At 43.9% G+C, this 22302-nt stretch overlaps 1 protein-coding gene across 3 annotated transcripts in view; it reads right to left on the bottom strand.

The window, feature by feature from the left end:
- The window catches only part of Msra (methionine sulfoxide reductase A), a 317423-nt gene that overhangs the window by 78068 nt on the left and 217053 nt on the right, over nt 1-22302 (bottom strand). For all 3 annotated transcript variants that reach the window (XM_040740563.1, XM_040740564.1, XM_040740565.1), the window contains exon 5: nt 5596-5702. In XM_040740563.1, coding sequence (XP_040596497.1) covers nt 5596-5702 — 107 coding nt within the window. The remainder of the gene's footprint in view (nt 1-5595; nt 5703-22302) is intronic.

Genomic DNA, 22302 nt, shown 5'->3' with positions numbered 1-22302 from the left:
CCCGACTTTAGAAGTTGTTAGGTTAGATGTTTTGTTTTGTTTGGTTTGGTTTTTTGTTTTGTTTTTGTTTTTGGTAGAGGGAATAAACATGCACTCCTTGCAAAACCAGATAAAGACCACAAGACAGCAGTACCTGAAAGGGCATCCCCTATCCAAATCTGCGATTATTACTCTGAGTGCCCAGATATTCAGAAACCCTCCAGCTTCATTCAAAGGCTGAGCTTTGGGCAGGAATTACAGGTTACACTGTAGATATACCATGGGAGGGGCTGTTACTAGATGTCTTCTGGGAAGAGAGTAGAATGATTGTGTGGGGTCTGGTAGGCTAAGCTATGGCTGGGTTTCTGACATGCACTAAAGCAGCCATGGCGGAGGGAAATGATCGGGACAGTGTTTATGATGGCCACTCTGGCTGCCCTGTAAAGACAGCTACAGTAACGGAGAAATGAAAAGTTCTTTGGCCCAGGAGCAGATGCTGGTACCTAAGTGATGGCAGTGACTGTGACTGACAGAGAAGCGGGTACTCGGGGGTTGTGTCTGCGGGCAGAACCCAGAGATCTTGGTTTGAATGTGAAATGCTTCTCAGAGGCTCCTGCCTTTGAATCCTTGGTCCTGAGCTCAGAGTGGGCTTTGAGGTCAAGCATGGTTTTAAAAAGTGGGTTAGTGTGCCGGGTCTTGAGGTTCCTCAGCCACACCCCACTTCTTGTTCTGTTTCTTGACTGCGCAGGCAACGCTGGCCACCTCGTGGTCCTTCCACCACACCTTCCTCACTGTGGTGGGATGTATCCTCTCCAACTGTGGGACAAAACAAACCCTGTCCCCTTCAAGTTACTTCTTCTCAAGTATTCGGTCACAGCAATGAGGACAGCAAGTAATGTGCCTCGGCAACCTGGCGCAGTGGTGGTGAGGGGCAATCACAAACATGGATCTGCAGTGGCTCCCAGGGATGCTGTCAGTGGGTGGACAAGAGAAAGAAGCCAGGGACTCGCTAGTTACAAAGTCTTCAATCTAGGACTTGCTTGTGGACAAGGATGAGGAAATAAACAAGTGGGAACTTCTACACGGGGATCTAGAGGCCCTGGGGCTCTTTTGGTCCATGTATTGTTGGTACAGAGAAAGCACTTACACCATACAAGAGCAAGGTGGCAGAAACTTTGTTGGTAGCACATGTAGGGAGGTTAATTGAGAAGACAACATTTCTGTCTCTCCATCTGTCTTTTTCTGTGGCTTCCCCCATACCCCCACACCTCCATGGATGTCAGGGCCTCACTTGGAAGATGTGGCATTAGTGAATATCTAGCTTCAATCTAAGTGGGAAGAGAATCAAATAATCAAAGATGATTTTATTCTAAAAATCACCGGCTGTTTTGAAGCAAACATTACCTCCTGTTTTGTATATTTTGGGGGTTGCTTTTCCTTAAATTATATACTGAACTGCATATAATCAAATACATAGATGATATATTATGAATTACCAAATAATTGAAAATTGCAATAAAATTATAGAAATTATTTAAAGAATATAGCTATATATTGAGGATATATGTGAATACATAGATGGAAGAACGAGTAGATGGGTGAGTAAATAGGATGATGGAAGAGAGGTTAGAGAAACAGATGGGTGGGTATATGGATGGATGGGTGGGTAGGTGAAAAGATGGATGGGTGGGTGGGAGGGTGGGTGGATGGGTGGGTGGGTGGATGGATGGATAGATGAACAGACAGATTAAGGAGACATATTTTCAAACAATGTTTGATAATTTAGAATATACCCAATGAAGGTTTTATGCTTATTAAAGCTGAGTATGTTGTAAAATGCACTCAAAGGAAAACCCTGATTTTTCTTCTCTCTTCTGATAAGGCAGCTATTCAAAGAAATCATGTTTTCCATTCATGAGTCTTGAGGAGCTATGATTGGTCAAAACTATCTTCATATCCATTGTCTCTTAAATTTCAAGACCCACAATCTACCAGAGGTCAAGGTACTTGATTCTTTTTTGTTGGTTTTGTTTTCCAAGACAGGGTTTCTCTGTGTAGCCCTGGCTGTCCAGGAACTCACTCTGTAGACCAGACTGGCCCTGAACTCAAAGAAATCCACCTGCCTCTGTCTCCTGAATGCTGGGATTAAAGATGTATGCCACCACCCAGCAAAATACTTAATTTTTAGATGGAGAGGAGTCACATTTTGAGTATGAAGGAATCCCACATTGATCCCATCCTTACCACTCCCAGAGGGCATGATTCATTCAGGGGATGATACGATGCTGGTTTATGAGGGACTCATCTGGGAGACTGGTCCACAGTGTATGACAATCCACACGCAATACCATCTTTGATTAACTTCTCTAAATATTTGCTTACAAATAACCCTACCACAAAACTCTTTAAGTAAAGAGGTTTAAACATAAAAAACAATACTACAAAGGTCATACTCCAAAGATGAGAGCACTAGCCACATTTTCAAGAGTGTTCTCAGCTCACCAAGATGTGAAGTAGCTAGCAAGTTCCATTAGCAGAACTCAGTCCTGTCACAGTAATTAAACCCAGCATGACGTTTGGGTTAGATTCTCCTTCTTGGACCTTCCTGCCTATACCTCCACCCATCAGATATGAAGTAAGAAAACTTTGTCTTCAGGTTGCTGGTGGGCCTGGGATTGACAGCCCAGCCAACTTTGCAGAAAACCACAGTTTGGAGGGGAAAAAAAAATCACTTTTGGTTTCTGGCTCCTCAGCACTCCTACACATCTAATTAGCTCAACAATTGGTCCCTGTGATAAAATCAGCTAATTTTATGTTCAAATGGCTGCTTTGTGGTAAGCAGTGCTGTTACTCCACCACCAGTATAAAGAAGTTGCTGAAGAAGCCGGTTCCTGCAGGTCACTGGGGGACAAACTAGCAGAGACTATCAAATCAGTAACCTAAGTCAACATTGCAGTTAGTATGCAAGGGTCTCTGAAGACTCAGAGAAGATCAATGGTCAGGATGGAAGGCCGGTAATAGGGACCTCTAAAGAGGAAAAGATGACATGTGGAGTATCTACTCTCAAAATAAGCCTAAATGCTTGGGGCAAAATAATGGAGGACAAGAGCTTAACTGGCATCGTGAAGAACTGATGCCTGCAAGAGTAAATGTCGTTGTTGTTTCCAAAACTTGTCCTAGGTCACCCTTGACATAAAGCAGAGGCAAGGCCATCCAACGCTGCTCTCTGGCCAGCTGGGAAGACACAAATCTGAAAACCAACCTTGATGATACAGGATCTTTATTGAGTGAAAGCTAATTGTATCACCTTTCATAGGCAAACTGTTGACTTCTTTGAGGGTTGGATTGTAGATACTGTCAGTTATACAAAGAGAATGGGCATAAATTCATACAAGCTCCCAAAGCAGAAACAAGGTCTCAGAACTACACCAACACACACAATTTTCAATCAAGATACAGAGAGATATACATAATTGTGTCTAAGTGTATGTGTCTCATCTACATGTAGATAGGCAGATAGATGATAGAAAGACGATAGCAAAATGACATATGACATAGCTATAGATATAGATACATAGATAATTAGTGGATGAATAATCAAAGATTTGTAAAAGACTTCATTTACTTAGAAAACTTAGAAGAGTGACTGGCATTCAGCAAATAGCCTTTTCTGTGGCTGCACTCCGACTGTGACTATCTCTGCCATTATAAGGCTGTTTATGGATTGTGCATCACTCTGCTCACAACTTCTGTATCTAACATTGTCTTCCATGTGATTATATGACCACAGCAGGAGGTCCTACTGGGAAATCACCTCAAGCTTTTTTCCTCGACTCCATCACAACTTCAGATAGCCCCTTGGTGGAATCAACCTTGAGCCTTTGGAGTTAGCAGTCTTTCTGGCTAGGGAACAGAACTGGTGGGAGAAGGACTCTGTGGATGGTAGCTTCTGATACTGCTTACACACTGTGATGATTAGCTTTAATTGTCAATTTGATACAACATGGAAGAGTCTAAATGAAGGATTGTCTACATTGGGTTGGCCTGTGGGAATGCTTATGGGAGATTGACTTAATTAAGTTCATTATATTGGAAGACCCAGTCCACTGTGGGTAGCATCATTCCCTGGGCAGGGGGCTGAACTGTATGAGAGAGGACACAGCTACTCTCTCTACTGTTTGTTATAAAATGACTGACTCAAGTTGCTGCATTGATTTTCTAGATCCTGTTTCCTGGTACCAACCATCCCAGAAGTCCTCTCACACAAACCCATTACATTGAGCTCACCACCTGTGGGACAGACATCACAGTGGTCACCTAGGCAGAGGTATGTAGTTAGCCTCATTGCTCCCTCCCTGCCCCCACAGACACATCATGAGACACTTTGGTTCCTGAAAACAGAGATCTCTTAATGTTGTAGTCTCCATAAAGGAATGTGAGAAATGTCACAAAAGTCAGTGCAGACTCACAGAGGGAATCATGTATGCATAGCAGCTATGCAGATTGTGACCCAGACTGCCTGCCATATCAGCAAGGTTATATCATCAAGCCTTGCATGATGGAAGGAGGTGACCCTCTCAGCATCTCCCCTAGCCTATCTCCTATCACAGTGGAACTGACCAGACCACACTGCAGGGAGAGGTCTCTCTCCCTACAATCCCCTTTTAGGCGTGGTCAATGCTACAGGTGCCTGAGACCTCTCACTATCCCATACACCATAATAACAGACACGCCTCATCCTCACCTTCCTCGTTAACCTCACTACCACTATGGTGGATGACCCACACTACTTACAGCACCAGAGTAGCTACTAGTTCTAGTATTAAATCAGAAAATACCTTAATTAAAATTTGAGTATTATCACAGAACTCTAAACATTAAAGCAACTCAAGTTGTTTTTTAAGAAAACCAAATGTTTATCGGAGATTTTTCTAAAAGATTTTAGAAGTTAACAGTGAGAACAATTATTTCATGATGTAATGCATACATTTCTGATAAATGCTTTTATTATAATTAAGTTTACTGTTGCTGGAATTGGATAGTATATATCATGGGTTGATTTGTCTTCCAGAAAGGATCTATTGGAGCCTTAAGCTTTTAGAACATGACCTTATTTGGAGTTGGGTCATCACAGAAGTCATCAAGTTAAATGAGGTTACTAGGGTTAGCCTGAATCAAACAGGACCAGTGTCCTTATAAATGTAGCACTGAACACAGAAACACACAGAGAAGGAAGATCATGTGACGTTTGCAGGAAAGAGTCTGGACTAGTCCTTCCCTCAAGCTCCAGAAGAATCCCCAGTTGTCACTTCCTTGATTCCAGATTCCAGCTCCAGAACCGAGACAAGTAATGTCTGCTAAACAGATCCTGTCAGAGGGACAGCACCACATATTCACTGGGATGAATTGATTTTAAGGACAAATAAACACGGGCCCACTCTTGGACTCTTACTACACACATTTCTTTGGTACAATGGCTCTGCTTAGAGGTTAGCAGAAATAGCCAGAATGTATGCCTTGGAGTATGATCACAAGTGATCAGAGTCAAATTTCCCTTTAACACTGAGCAGGCTGAAGTCACACTGAACTGAACAGGCCAAAGCTAGGGAGCCCTACCTTCTGGTATTCCTCCTTGGATCTCAGGGCTGTTTCCATCTGTGCATTGGAGGTGGGATAGATTGCCGATCGGTACTGGGTACCATAGTCGTTGCCTTGGCGCATGCCTGAGGACCAGAATAGAGAGGATTAGGAAGCTGCTGGGACAATAGTACTGGCATCAAATGCTGAGAGATACAGATATTTTTCCATGGGGTTATTGTGACCAGTCTTACTAAGTGTTTATTTTAACTTTATCTTGATGTCAGTTTCTTGAAATGAGTATGAACTGTGGTGGTCTGAATAAGTATGACCCCCAGATACTCATGTGTTTGAATGCTTGGCTCATAGGGAGTAGCACTAGGAGGTGTGGCCTTGTTGGAGGAAGTGTGTCACTGTAGAAGATTTGGACTTTGAAATTTTATAAGCTCAGGCCACAACCAACGTGAGCAGAAGACACGTCTCTTCTGCTGCCTGCAGATCAAGATGCAGAACTCTCAGCTCCTTCTCCAGCACCCCATCTTCCTGCACGCCGCCATGCTTCCTGCCACGATAATAATGGATTCAACCTCTGAAACTGTAAGTCACCCCCAATTCAATATTTTCCTTTATAAGAGTTGCCATGGTCATGGTATCTCTTTGCAGCAATAGAAACCCTAATATCTGTTTTAATTATAATGAAGGAGTCTGGAGAGTTGGAGTGACGGTTAAGTGAGTGTGTTGCTTTTACAGAGGACTCGAGTTCAGTTTCCACCCCCCATGTAGGGTGGCTCACAACCTGTAACTTCAGCTCCAGGGGGCTCCTATGCCCCTGTGGGCATGCACACGGAACATGCACATACCCTCTTCCCCATATATTTTAAAAATAATAAATCTTTAATCAGAACAAATATCTCTGAACTTACGTAAATCTATCACAGTTCTGGATCATATTAGATACTCTATAAACAAGCAAATATTTAAGGAACAATTTACTCAATTATTACTATGATGTATACTGTGTTCGGTGGGGTGCTCTGGGAGAGTCAGTTCTCCATCATTGCAGCAAATACCCGTGAGAAACCCAGTCATAAGGAGGAAAGGGTGGTTTTGGCTCCCAGTTTCAGGGTTTTCAGTTCATGGCTGCAGGGCACCATGGCCTATGTTGAGGCAGTACGCCAGTTCATGGTGGAGTGGGCTTCTCACCTCACAAACAAGAGGAAGAGGAGGGGCTGAGGGCCTAATATTCCCTTTAAGAGTATGCCCCCAAGAACCTAACCTCCTTCCACCAGGCTCTCACTCCTAATGGTCCCACCACCTCCCAATAGTGTCGTGAACTGAGTAATGAGTCTCCAACACACAGACATGGGGGGGGGGGCTCACAGCAGAGAGGGAGCAGCCAGCCCCTCCAGTGTTTTGAGGATATGCATAAGTAATATTTAAATGTATCCTAGCTCTAATGTTTTATAATCACTATAGTTAAGACCAAGGGCCCAGGGACACAGGTAAACTGAAGATTATTTGTTTACATATTTGCAAGTAAGAGAGATGCCTATAATACATTTTTTTTTTTTTTGCCCAACATCCTGTTAAAAAGGAACTCTAGAGCTGGGGAGATGGCTCAGTGAGTAAGAATGCTTGCTGTCCAAGTATGAGGACCTGAGTCAGGATTCCCAGCACCCCTCCCACACACATGAAGGTCTTCCGGAGCTGTGTGTGCCTGTAACCTCAGTGGTGGCGGCGGCAGGGAGACAAGAGGGTCACCGGGATTACTGGCTACCAGCCCAGCTCCGGGTTTAGTGAGATAGACCAAGGCACCTGATGTCCTCTGACCTCCACACACATGGGCACAAATGTGCATTCAGAAGTGTGCACCAGCACACATATGTGCACATGTGTGGCACTCACACATTCACATGCACACCTGCTGTGATGGCTAGTTTTAATTGTCAACTTGACACAATCTAGGATTACCTGGAAAAAGAGTCTCAATGAGGAACTGTCTAGACTGATTGGCCTGTGATCGTGAGTGTAAGGAATGTTCCTATTGGGTTAATTAGTGGGAAGAGCTACCCTGAATGTGGGTGGCATCATTTCATGGGCTACCCGCTCCCAAGACTGAATGACAAGGAGAAGAGTCAGCTGAGCCGGGAGGAAGGCATGCATTCTCTCTGCTCTTGACTGAAGATGTGAATGACTGCTTCGGTTCCTGCTACCTTGACATCCCCACAAGGATGGGCTGTAAACTTTCAGAATGGCATGCTAAAATACACTCCTTTCCTTAGATTTCTTATCTCAAAGTATTTTATCATACCAAAAAAGGGAAACTAACACACCCACCACACACACACACACACACACACACACACACACACACACACACACACAGAGATTTTAATTTAGTAAAATAACTCAGGATAAAACTTTACACGACTGCATCAGATGTTGATAAGAATTTCAAATCAATGAGGTACTCACATTTGGTTTTACCTATTTGTCCTTGTTCTCCTAGATTTCTCTGCTTCTCCCTTCCTTAACTGTCTGCACAGCAGCAATGCTCTGACTGAAGTCCTTCAGTCACCCTAACCATTCTGCTGCCATTAGCTTTTTCCCTTGTCCTTCTCACTGCTAACTCAGCTGCCCCTTCCCTGCCCTGAGCCCTCCAAAATGGCAGCTCCCTGATTCATGCTTGCAATCAGCACAGTTCAGTCTTCATTGCTCACCCCCTTCAGGCTTTGGCCATGTAGTGCCACACTCCTGCTGTCATTCATGTGTCTAGGTCCTTGGTCCTGTTCTCAGACCCACCGTTTCTCTCTTACTGGTCTCATTTTTGTGTTGCTCTCTGACAAAGCGGCCCTTCTTTAACCTGGAGTAATCTCTGCTTTCCTGGCACCTCTCAGCTTTCCCTGTGTTTGCTGCAGCCCCTCACCACTGCCTTCCACCCTGTGGAGATCAATACATCAGGGGGTGTGGTGGAAAAACTAGAGTCAATGGATCTGCTGCAGGCCACTGTTCCAGAGCTTCTGATGTTGGCACTGTTGATATGGTGAGTGTGAAACATCCCTCACAGACTCACGTGGTGGCTCCTAGCTGGTGGCACTGTTTTGGAAGGTTGTGGAAACTGTAGGAGGGGAGGACTACCTGGAAGAAGTAGGTAACATGGGTGGGGGATTACGCTTGACCCCCTTCTCTTATGTTCTGTCTGCACCATGGGGCTCAGAGTCAAAAGAGCCAAGCAACCATGGACTGAGCTCTCTGGAACCCAAGGTTAAAAGTAAGGCTTTCCTCCTTTGTTTCAGCTAAATCCTCGGTCACAGAAATAAGAAGTTCCTATCACAGTGTGCAAACGGAATGAGTAAGCAGACAGAGCCTGGTCTTGTGGATTATCTTGCCGCATGCCCCTTGGTGGCTCATCTCATCATATGACACCTCTGCCTCCACATTGTATACCTCATAGTTCACACCTTCTCTTCCCGGGAACAGAGCCAGGGACATCACTTTCACATTCCTCAATCTTAGTTCAGAACAGGGCGAAAAAATGAGAATGGTATGTAATTTCCTTTTACAGAACATACTCATTTTCATAGCTTTTATGCTAGACTGAGAGTTTCTACTTGTTGAGTCTATCTTTAAGTTTTATAAGGGCCAACATGTTGACCAGCTCTTCTCAATGTATTGTTCCTCAAAAGTGCTTTCAAAATGTAAATCAAAGCTGCCTTCAAAGAATCCATTGAGTTAGTATATAAATATGTTCAACTCTTAAGTATTAAGTCTCAGCACCCCAGGAGGTGACATTGAAATGTGCATCTTGGTTAAGCATCAACCTTCCATTAGCTCTTGTCTACCAGGAGCTGATAAGCTGCCAGCTAGGGAGAGTGTTAACTAGGTCATGGGGGAGGGGGTATACAAAGCTCACTTGGGCTCTTTTCAAGATGGGGGAACAAGGAAGAAATCAATTAATATCCTTAAAGTAAAATCTAAGTGTTTCTAATGGCAGTCAGACAACTGAGCTGGGAAAATGCAGTGGGTGCTCTCTATGCAGAGATGCTTCAGCCTCTGCTCTGCCTGCGTCCTGAGTTAGATGATCCTCAGTCCTTGGGCTGCCCTATGCATTCTAGGACACTCAGTAGCATCCCCAGGCTCTATCCACTGATGCCCACCCAGTGGTAACAGGCCACATTATCTCTACACATTGCTACCTGTCTCCTAGGTGGCAAAACTGCCTCTGGTTGAGACCTGTTCCTTTATATTAATGGACCATAACTTAGAATATCATTATGTACAGCCTTCATGTTCAAGGCAGCTGAGCGAAGCAATGGGAAGAAATAGGAGCCACAGGAGGGGAGAAACCAACAACTGCAGAGGAATCATGGAGTCTTCCACACCCATATTTGTGACTGTATCCACCAACTCCCCATGATCACTAGTGCGGTTTTGTTTAAATTTTTATTATTTCATTTACAATTTCACATACATGCTGCATGCTGGATTTCTTCAAATTCAAGACAATGGAGGTTTGCATAAGAGAATACAAGATGTTCTTTAATATGCTTTTGTCAAAAAGCATTTTTAAATGAAAATATTTTTCCATATAATACATTCGGCTCTTGCTTTCCCCCTTCCTCATTTCATCCCTGATCCTCTCCCTATCTTCCCACACACCCAACTACTGCCCCCCCTCAAACAAACTAACAAATTAAAAAAATAGGAAAAAAATGAAGAAAAGGCACAAGAAATACACATACACAGAGACAAGTACAGGTATGCACATACACAAAAACAAGACCCACAAAGATACAAAACTGGAACCATAACACACAAGTAAAAGACCAGTAATATAAGAACAAATGCTCAAACAAAGTAATATGAAGGAAAAAATCCGCAAAACCACCACTGAGTTCATTTTCTGTCAGCATCTACTGCTGGGCACGGGCCTGACCTTAAGTGCGGTTTGTATACCCAGTTAGACTCCATTGAAGGAAAACAATGTTTCCTTGGCAAGTGGCTGTCAGTTGGAGGTAACTTCCTGGTTATGAATGGGAGCTCATGTCTACTCTCTCAGCACTGGAACCCTGTCTGGTTATGAATGGGAGTTCATGTCTACTCTCTCAGCACTGGAACCCTGTCTGGTTATGAATGGGAGCCCATGTCTACTCTCCTCTCAGCACTGGAATCCTGTCTGGTTATGAATGGGAGCCCATGTCTACTCTCTGAGCACTGGAACCCTGTCTGGTTATGAATGGGAGCCCATGTCTACTCTCTCAGCACTGGGATCCTGTCTGGTTATGAATGGGAGCCCATGTCTACTCTCCTCTCACTCAGCACTGGAACCCTGTCTGGTTATGAATGGGAGCCATGTCTACTCTCCTCTCAGCACTGGAGCCCTGTCTGTCTTGAGTCTATGCAGGCTCTGTGCATGCTGCCACAGTCTCTGTGAATCCATGTGTGTGTCATTCCTGCTGTGCGGAGGACACAGTTTCCTTGGTATCATCCCTCCCTTATCCGGCCCTTAAACTCTTCCTGCCTCCTCCTCCAAATAATTCCCTGAGCCCTGAGGGGAGGGGCTTGATGAAGACATCCCATTTAGGACGGAGTGTCCCAAGGCAGCATTTTAAGTGACATTTAAGATCTAAAACAACAGACTTGGGGTAAGTAAAAATTAACATTAGTGTGTATGCAGTTTTGATATAAGGCTCTCAACATATAAAGAAACCTACAAAAGGTCTTTTTTGCTTCCTATTTACAAGTCTGGGCAGGAGAAAAGAGAAGCATTAAAGGCACCTGTCTTTGCTGGTGACCAGTGTGGCTACCATCCTGCCCAAGAATCTCTGTACATCTCTCTTGTCTCATGGTGCCCATGGGAACAGAATTCATGTCACCAGGGATGAAAACAAAGATGGTGAAGCAAGATAGAAATGTGCTTCTTTTTTAGTTGAATGAGTAAAGCTTTCCTGAAGTTGGGAATCAGAGGCTCATGGTCACTGGGGACTCAGATTTCTTTTCACTCAATTGTTTTTAGCACATGGCTTCACTCTCAAGGACAAACATCATTATCTTCTGGTCCTGAAACCACCATGACCAAAGTGCAGACTAAGAGAAGGAAAAAGGAGGAAAGTGAGTGGACGAAACCTCTCACTTCCTACATCTTTGTTAATTTTTATCTATTATTATTATTATTGCATATGTCTATGACCTGTGTGGACAGATATATGCCATGGTGTATATGTGCAGGGCAGAAGACAACTTTGTGGAATCAGTTCTCTTCTTCCACCTTTATGTGGGTTCTGGGGATCAAACTCAGGTCTCTGGGCCTTCATGGCAAGTGCCTTCACCCTGACTTCTTCTATCTTTAAACAGGCTTCCTAGAAATTTCACACTGCATCATTAGTTATATCTTATTGGTCAGAACCTGGTCACATGGTCATATCTACCAAATTCCATTCGCTCCACTATGCCTGGGGCCAAGACCTCCCCAGAGGCCACATCCTCACTCAACTTCTCTTTCCCTCTATATTTCTCTCAAATTTACTTATAGGTTCTCCTCTCCAGCCCTCTGCCCTCCTCCAGTCACAGGAACTGAATTCCTGCCTCAGGCTCTGCATCAGGGAAGCTAATTGACTCCATAATAGTCACTAGTTTGTTCTCATTCAAGCTGATTTACTGTCCACCTTTGCATTCTACTGTTTCTTACACTCTATGACTCTCAGAGAAAGTCCTTAGTCCTGTATACTAGCTTGTCCTACTTGCAACGGCGGCTCTATGTTCTGTGGTTGACTCCTTTAGCATGGGAAGGGGCTTAGAGGCTATGGCTATCTCCAAAATTCTGACCCCCCCTCAGTTGCTTCTGCAAAACCTATCTCAATGAAAAGTAAAACTGCTGAAAATGGCTTAGAACTTCAGTCATTTGATACACATGGGAAAACTGGTCTATCCGTTGCTTGTGAACTGACTCACTTAGTCTGTCTCCACAGGGATGGCATTGAAAGCCACCAGCACACCTCAGTGACACAGAAGACCATAGCTCACATAGTCTGCTCCAGTGTTGCCTCCTTCTGGGGACTGGGAAACAGGAGAGGGCACCACAGTGCTCCAGCATTCTCCACCAGGTCATGAGCATCTCTCCCTCACAGCGACACATGGCTTCTTACTGTAACCCAAGAGCTCTTCTTGGCACACCTGGCCTTTCTCTCAGGTGTCTGAGATGAACTCCATGAATATTGAACAGTCTCTCTTTACCTGACTGAAAAATTAATTCTGTCAATTTAAACTGACAGCTCATTTTAAATTTAAAATGATGAGATGAATGGATATCCCTTGTTTCATCAAAGGGAGTTAGAGAGGGCATCAAAATAGCTAACAAAGCTGGGGGGGGGAGAGGGATGGCTCAGCCAGGAAAGTGCCTGCTGCACTAGCATGAGGCCCTGGGTTTTCTCTCTAGTATCTACCAAAAAGCTGCTACGGGATGGAGACAAGTGGACTCCTGGAGCTCATTGGCTGACTAGCTTAGCCTAATTAGTGATTCCCAGATCCCAGTGAATAAGCTTGTCTTAAAAGGAATAATACTTGAGGTTGTCCTCTGGTTTCCACATGCATGCATGCATTGCAAACAGACCACCACAGAGCAGCACAGACCAGCAGTGATCACCACAGATCACCACATACCAGCAGCGATCACCACATACCAGCAGTGATCACCACAGAGCAGCACAGACCAGCAGTGATCACCACAGAGCAGATGTGAGCTTTTCAGGATGTTCACAGAAACAACACCAAGGACAAACAGATGGCATTAAATAGAGAAAGTGAGCTGTGCATTAGAAACCATGCATCTACCACTCTATACTGCTGACTATAAATGGGATCTGACAGGTGCTTCAAGTTCCTACTGCCTTTGTTTCTCTGTCATGATGGATTGGACTGTGACATAAAATAAGCTCTTTCTCCCTTAAGTTGCTTTTGTCAGACTATTTTAACATAGCAACAGGAAATGAAACTAACATAGAAAAGTATATAAAACACATGTACCAAAGCACAAAAAACAAAGCACAAGATGTATTGAGTATACATTTGGATGTTACAGTAAGATAACATTATCATGAAGACAATGCTGGGATGAAGACCACCAGCATTAAGCGAAGGGAGTACCACTGTCCCCCATGTGTCCCTTCTAATGAAAGTGCTTTCTAGTTTAGTTTGACCTAGTTTTGAAATTTATACAAATGAAACTATACAGTGTTTTCCATCTCACATTTCTTCATTCCGTGGTTTCAGAACATCTCTTGAATGAGTACCCACCCACCATGAAAACATTTATCCTGTGATGAGCATGACCAGTCCAAGACTGCCAACAACATTGTCAGTTGGTGCTTATGGGTACACACCTAGAAATGGAGATGTTAGTCAGTGAGACTTCAGTGTCACTGCATGTAAGCCACTCTCCAGACCAGGGGCCCTGATTTACAAAACCCATATTCCTCCATTGAGAATCCAGAAGCTCTGAGAACCTGCCAATTCGACTGATATTCTACTTGCTGTTAGTCAGCTCAGTTCATGATACAATCTCATTTGATCTTAATTTGCATTTTCCTAATTGATAACCATGCTTTTTTAAATTTTGTGCTTCTCCACTGCTATTTAAATACCTTGGCCATATTCCGTCGCAGCAATCTGTGTTTCTAAAAAAAAAATCTTTTTACATATATTTTAAATACTCTGGATATAAATCCATTATTAGATATAATCTCATTAAAGAAAATTGGCATTTTCTTTACAATGGTTTGGCTTGTTTAATTCTTATTTATATTTAGTTTATGTGTAAGAGTATTTACCTTCATGTATGCATGTATACCTGGTGTCTTCAGAGGCCAGAACAAGGTGTAGATCCTCTGCAACTAGCGTTGCAGGTGGTTGTAGGCCATCATGATGTAGTGGGAACTGACCCTGGGTCCTCTGTAAGAGCAGCAGGTGCTCTGGACTGCTGAGTCATTTCTGCAGCCATGACATGCTTTATGACAAGTCAAAAATTCGAGATGGTTGAATTACCAAACTCATTTGCCTTTTTGGTTATTACTTTTAGTGTCTTTTATAGAGATACTTCCAGACCCGACACCACATTGATGTCATTCATCTGAAGGTCTGCATATTTTACCTTTGGCGTTTAGGTCTTAAATGTACAAGGAATTGGTTTTTGTGCATGGCATGAGGCAGAAACTCAACTGATTTTTCTGCTGTAAGAAAAGCATCTCTATTAGTCCCCTCCCCAGCGTTGTGAAGCTGCAGCAGTGTCAGTTGTCACCTCTGTGCTCAGGTACGCCCACTGCTTACTTCTCTTTCTGTTTCCATGTCCCAGCATCAAGCTCGCAGCAGCCTAACAGGTGCTGTTTTACAGTGACTCAGGACACATGGAAGAAAACGTTCCCTGTGTTCTTGTTGTTACATAAGAAAACATTTGCTTTTATAAATACTGAACATCTTTTCTTTTCTTTTTTCAAGTCCAAAGAAGGAGGGGTACAGGAAGAGGAGGGAACAGAGTAACAACAGCAACATCATGGCAGCAGGACTGTAGGGGTTTCACTGGGATTTCTACTAAGTTTACAATTAATCTAAGAGGAACCCGCAAGCTGGTTACTGGATCTTCCAGCTGTCCCATGGCTAAGTGAACTTTATCTGAGATTTATTAACAGCACTTCTCTTCAAGGAACCTCTTTCTAAAATTCTCATGGCTAAGCCTAGTAGTTTACTTCTTTCTCATGCAAAGTTCATTTGGTAAAAAGGGCTGCTAACCCCTCCTGCTTTTGGGGTCTGGGGGGCCTAGGCTGGTGGGAGCTGATGTGTCTTTGGTATGTTGCTTCCCTGGGTTGTTCGTGTTCAGAGTTCAAAGGCCAGGCAGGAGTTTTAGGAGCTAAGATTCGAAGTAGAAGGTGTCATTTCTGCCACATTCCATTGGCCAGAACTCAATCACATGGCCACTAGGAGAAGGGAAAATCCCAGAGAGCTTGGGAGAAGTGAGCATTACTCAGTCACTGTCTCTTTGACTTCAGTATGAATGAGGATCCACACCCACCCCAGAGTAGAGGTTGTCATAGAACTGGAGCTGGTAGCTCACATGTCCAATCGTAGGACTTGTGAGTTCAAAGTCAATTTGGGCTACACGATAATGAGTTCCAGGCTGGTCTAGACCACAGAGTGAGACCAGAAATAAAACAAAACAAATTACAAACAAGAAAACCTACAGTAGTTGCTCCAACGCTGTAGTTTCTGAGTATTTCACTGTTCAGCAGTGTGTGAGTGCACAGTAGGCCTTTGTAGAGACCCCTTTCTATGCTTTGTCACGTATGAATTCGAAATTGTGTTGAATACCTTGCTGCATCAACTCTGGTAGTCATGTTTTCTTTTACTCTGTACATGAAACACTCTGACCAGTTGCTAACAGTCCACTGAGGATCTCTGCATTCCTCGGTAAGACAGTCCTGCAATTTTGTTTTCTCATGTGCTCAGATTTGGGTATCAAGATTATGTGGAGGCAAGAAACAAACTTCTATTCTCTTCAGCCCTGGCAAGACATCCCACAAGACAGCAATGGTTTCTCTCATAAATATTGGTAGAACTCACTGAAGCATCTCATCTCAAATGTGGATTCAATTTTAGCCATGCCAGGCTCACTTCATTTTGTTGGGTTCTTTTTTTTTTTTACTTTCTTTTTATTTATTCTTTGTGCCTTCATGCATCTTGATCCCACTCATTCCCCTCCCTTCACATCTACCCTCTGCCCCTGAAACTGTACCCCCCTCAAAAAATATAAAAGGAAAAAAATAAAAATCTCATCACGGAAATAAACCCTTTTGTCCATATATCTTTACTTGCAAGTGTTCACTGCAGAGTCATGGGTCTGGTTCAAGGCCCCTGGTTTCCACTATACTATCGGTGCTGGATCCTCGTTGAGACTCTTCTGGGATATCCTGTTGTTGCCCTATGTTGTGGAGCTTTGGGTCTGTGGGTCAAGTTCCTTCATGTGCTCCAGCAGATCATAGATGGGGTGGATGTTGAGGTGGGCCAAGTCATAAACCTGGTTCTGGGCATGGGTAGTTCAGGATTGGTCAGCCGGCCAGCTCTCCCCTGTCCTTACCACCAGGGTGAGCTCTCCAGCATTGCCCTGGCTGGTTCACCCCCCTGTAGCAATGAGCAAGGGGTGGGGCCAGCTCTCCTGCTTTCATGCCCTCAGGGTCAGCTCTACTGTGTTGCCCAGGCAAGGTGTTGGGGCCACTCTCCCAAGTGCTGCAGCTGGTGAGGGGCAGGGACAGACCTCCCACTCTTATGACCACAGAGCCAGCTCCTCCACCAGTCTCAGGCCTTGATGGGTGGCGGCCGGGAGAGAAGACATCTCCACCTATGCTGCCACATGTCAGATGAGTAATAGGAACAGCTCCCCCTTGCTTGCAACATCAGAGCTGGAACACCCACACCTCCAACAACAGGGCCAGCTCTGCTGTGCTCATCTGTTGCAGGCAGTAAGTGATGGGGGTAAGGGAGGCAACACAATGGAGCCAACCCTGATAGCAGAGGTGTGGTGAACCAGCCCAAAACTGTAAGCATAGGAGAGCTGCCCCACTTCCGGGCCGGCTCACCCATACCTCTGCTAACAGTGTTGGCTCTATTGTGCTGCCCTGGTGAGGTTCAGGGCCTGCTCTCCAGAGTGTTACAGCTGGGAGGAGGGGGGGCAGGGACAGCTCTCCTGCCCTTGTGACCTCAGGGACAGCTCTCCCACTTGCCTCAGGCATTGATGGGCAGGAGGGGGAAAGCGTCTTTCCCCTGCCAGTACCACCACAAGCCAGATGAAAAAGGGGCATAATAGCTCTGTTGGGCTCTATTTTTAAGGGTTTTTTTTTCAATGTAACTTTCTTCTCTGATCTAGATAGATGTCTTCCGAGTCTGGAAATATCTCAGTGTCTGCAGTGAGATTCCTTTTTTTTTTTTTTTTTTTTACTTCATACTGAGAATCTCTGCCTTGTTTTTTTGGTTGTAAGCCTAGTCTTTAATGGCTGAGCCATCTCTCCAGCCCTCTGCCTTGGTTTTTCATTGACCAACTTTACTGGTGTTTTACCAGCACATGCATTTGGACAGCCTGGACTTTCAATGGTTATCACCGCTGCTGGTTTGAGCTCCACGTCACAGGCTTATGTTCTTAATTCTTTTCTCCTGTTTCAGATGGTTTTGTGGTTGGTGTCTTGTTTCTCAAGACAGATGAACCTCTCTCTTCTCACAGATAGGTATAAGAACTGCTTAGCCATGCCCTGTAAACTTGGATATATAGGATCTGAATCACCACCTAATTAAAATATTTTCTAACCATTCATGATTTATCCTTAATAATTAGATTTGCTACTGATTTTCCTCATCAGCACAACAGGAAGCAACTTTAAGGGGGGGGATTGATTTTTGGCTCATGGTTTGAGGGGACACAGTCCCTTGAAGTAGAGAAAGACATGGTGGCAGAACTTTCCACATCTGCTTGCTTACCTAACTGTAGATCAGGAAGCAGAGATGGGACATGAAGCAGGATCACACCCAAGTCTCAAGGCCCACCCCACAGTGAGCCACTTCCTCCAAAAGGCTTCACAACACTACAAAACAGAGCTACCTGCTAGGGATCAAATGTTCAAACAGGAGGGGGCGCATCTCCCATGCAAGCTACAATGCTAAGATAGTTAGAAATTAAATTTTCTTCTTAATCTAAGAGGATTTTTCTGGATAACTCACTGCTACTGATTTCTAGTCAAATAATGCAATGGTAGGAGAATCCCAATCTATGTGTTTTAAAATCCGGTAGCCACACTGATCTTTTGCTGCCCTAGTATGTGTTCTGTGTATGACTGAGAAGACAGGTCACTGCTAGGTGCTTCATATGTGTCCAGTAATTTAAGGCCTGAGCTGCTCATACCTTCCATGTCTTAGTAAGGACCCCAAGCCCACAGTTATGGTGTAGGAGAATTCTCTCAGAACGTGGGTGTCGCCAGTTGTCTTCCGTCTGTCTCCCTTCCTGTTTCCTTCTGTCTTAATCTGGTCATTCCTTACTTTCCAGTTGCTGTTCCGGATGTTTCCAGTGTGTCTTTAAATCCTTTACCCAACGCTTAAGTTGTTTTCAGTGTGTGAGCTGAACTGAAAGGCCCAGCCTGCCATTACTGAAGCCTAGAAACTCCAGTTCTCACCAATACTATGAGCTCTGGTCCCCCCTTACTAATTTAGGACATTATATAAAGTGTAATAGTTCTTCTGACTTCATATTTTATTACTGAAGTGCAAAATTTTCAAATTACAAATGATGATGTAAAATGTGAGCCATTCCTCTGAATGTTTCCAAAAGCCCAATTATCTTCCTCTTGCTAATCCTTAACAGCATGGATGAAATTGTAATGGACACTGCAGGAGTCAGTGCCCCTGGCAAGTGTGCAGCTGTTTCCAGTCACCGTGGGTCATGTCTCCTGCTCTCTGAAAGCATCGCTTAACAATGTGGAGTCACGTGTCTTACCAGAGGAGGAACACAAGGCTTGGAACTGAGCCACGGATAATAAATTCCATCCTTGTCACATAATGGTAATGTACTAGCAGGCCCCAGCCAAATCCTCTTGCCTCACTGGGGCAGTCTGTCCATCTGTAAAATGGGTCTAACTTTCATGGGTGCCTTTAAGAATCAAATATAGTTTTACATATATAAGTTTCCAAGCACCATGGCCAGCCTGAAGATGGAACCCACCAAGAGGCCTTGAATTAGTTTGGAGGTACCCAACCCTTACAACACCAAAAGGCAGAGCAAACCTTTTCCATATGAGCATCCTATAAAAGGGACATTTGAGGGTGCAAACAGCAGGGGTATTGTGCATACATGTGTATGATGATACTATGCAGGGGAACCACACTTGAGAGAACAATTAATAAAGAAAAAATACTAGGTTCTTTGTTTCATTTTCCTCAGTTCCCTGAAATTCTTAAAAGACTGAAGGGCCTTGCAGAATTCATAATGCTGGGTTTGAGCCACTTTTGCATTTTGTGTGTGTGCAGCTGTTCCCCCACTACAAGCATGCACATCTGCTCATTAGCAATACAATATAATTCCCACTGTCTAATTATTTGCAGATGATAGATTTCTTATACATGGTCTAAAAAAAGGATAGTCCTCAAAACTGGTGACTTATTTAAAAAAAAGACTAACTTAAAAGGGTCAGCACAATAAAGTTCAGATATTAATTTGGCAAGTTCAAATATATGTACACCAGCACTTAATTGCCCACTTGATGGGAAACAGGAGGAAAATGGGATTTTTTTTCTCCCTGCAATTAATGTTTCCCAGTAGACAGCAAGGGAGGGTGAATGGGGGAGACACTGGCTGCTCTTCCGTGCACCTGGAAAGAGCTATGGGGCAACCACACTGAAACACTTAGATTAATGTTTCATGGAGGGAGCGTGTGTGAGGGAGACATGCAGGCCAGAGGGAACTGACTAGGGAGGTGGCATGCTTGGAGGTCTGGAGAGATGGCATATTGGTGCATGTCTGTAACCCTCGTGTTGGATGTGGAGGCTGAGGTAAGTAGATACCCAGAACACTCTGGTCAGTCAGTCTAGCCAAACAGTGAGTTGACTCAAAGAGCAAAGTAAAAAGCCATGGACAGAATACAGACTTCTGGCCTCCATAAGTTTACCTGCATTCACATGGATATATGTTCACACACACACACACACACACACACACACACACACACACACAGACGAAAGAGTTCTCAGAATTTTCCAGACCTATGTATGAACTAAGGAACCCTACATAGATGATAGCTGGTTGGCCAGCCCAATCATGTTTACAAAGGAGACCTAGTACCTTGCTGTCAGATGTAAGTGGGGTAGGAGGGTTGGGGAGGAGGAATTGGTAGAGAGTTTTAAAAGTATGTGGACAAAGACTAGAACACTGCCAGGAATAATTAGAGCAGGAGACAGGGGTGGCTAGATAAATAAAGTATGCAGAGAAATGCTGGACTTTGTGAAAGAGCAGGAAGATGGGGCTCATATATTCTGCAGGCAGCGGGGGCTGCAGCCACTGTGGTCTGTCCTCATATGTGGGCTCTGCGGGCCTTGGAATGGACAGTGGTACGTAGGGAACGGGGAAACACATAAGCATGGAGCACATGCACAGTTTCCCCTCGCCAGGGTTCCCTCAACAACTCAGCAGTCCAGCTACTTGCACAGCTCTCACACTGTGTTGGGACTTCCAGGCAATCTAGAGGTGAGTTGACATGTGCAGCGGCTTGAGCATTGACCCTACACATTCTATGCCGTTTCCTACAAAGGAACTTGGGCATCTAAAGGCTGTGTATGATTGAGTTCTCATCTCTGAGTGGCAACTCCACATTCCCCAAATGTGTTCTATGCAGGCACTGTGCTCTGGGCTGCAAACCAAATTTACTCCTACATCCCGACACACACCCACTGGACAGGAACTAGTCTCCAAATGCAGAAATTGAGGCCACTCCTTTGCCCAATGAGAAAACATTTCATGTGAAGCTGACTCTCTGAAGAAAAGAAACAATAAGCAAATAAAGATTGTGATGTCTAAGCCTGGTTGTCAACTTCCTACATCTGGAGTCACCTGAAACCCAAGGTGCTGGGAACTCCTGGGAGGAACTTTCTTGATGGAGTTGTTTAAATGTAAGAGGCACCTTCCAGTGGCAGCACAAATAAAGGGACGCGGAAGAAAGAAACTTGGAGCTTTTTGTTGCTTCCCTCACTCTCACTGCCAAGTTCACCTACCCTGCTGTTGCAGCCTTTCCAGACCCAGAAAACCTCTGAACAGGTATAACATGTTTGAATGTGCTTAGGTGCTGAAGAAAGAAAAGAAAATGGGTTTAGATAGCCATAAATAAATAGTTTTAAAATAATAAAGTTTTTAAAGAAACAGTAGTGTAAAGAAAATAAGCCATGTAAGGATGGGAAATACACAGGACATTTGGATACCGTATGGTGTTTTGTCTACTTAGAATTTTTTGTGAATGCCGATGAGCTAAGGGCAAACACTGCTGAAAGATACTGAATTGTGAACAAAATTACTAAATTAAGCCAGCCTATATATTTTAGTGATGTCTTAACTTTAGAATGGAAGTCAAAAAATGTAATACAATGAGGGAGAGGCTATGCTTTTGTTTCCACAGGAAACAAAAAGCTATGGATTGCTTTAAAATTAATAAAAATCAGATTTGACCAGGGGAGACCTCCTGAAAACAATGGCTACAGACATGAAACAAAATAAAACAAAACAAAACAGGTGATGTATAAGCCGGTTCCTCTACAAGGGAAACATGATAAATCTTGTTGGCTACAGAGTCCTCATGACTTATTATTACATGCCATGCCTTCATACGGCATGGATGGAGATTTATATTACAGTTTGGTTATGCAGTCCAAATGGACTTATAAAGTTAACTGAAAGATGCCTTTCACCTGCTCAAACAGAACAGAGAATCATCTTTGGTTGATTTGTGCACACTGCATATTCCAAACTTGTGTTCATACATATATGAATGTTTTAAGTTTGTGTGTTTAAAAAAAGAACCAGACACCAATGAAGACAAATAGCCCAGGTAATACAGTCTCTCAGAATGCCTCTGTTACAGGTTCCTCAAAAATATGCCTCCAGAACAACATCAAAGCTACTAGCTGAGATGGTCCAGCATTATAGACTACTCCAGCCAGGACTTCAAATAAGCCCTA

This window comes from Mesocricetus auratus, unplaced genomic scaffold (genome assembly GCF_017639785.1).
Source record: "Mesocricetus auratus isolate SY011 unplaced genomic scaffold, BCM_Maur_2.0 Super-Scaffold_100707, whole genome shotgun sequence".
Lineage (NCBI taxonomy): Eukaryota > Metazoa > Chordata > Mammalia > Rodentia > Cricetidae > Mesocricetus > Mesocricetus auratus.
This window is presented reverse-complemented; position numbering and strand designations above follow the sequence as displayed.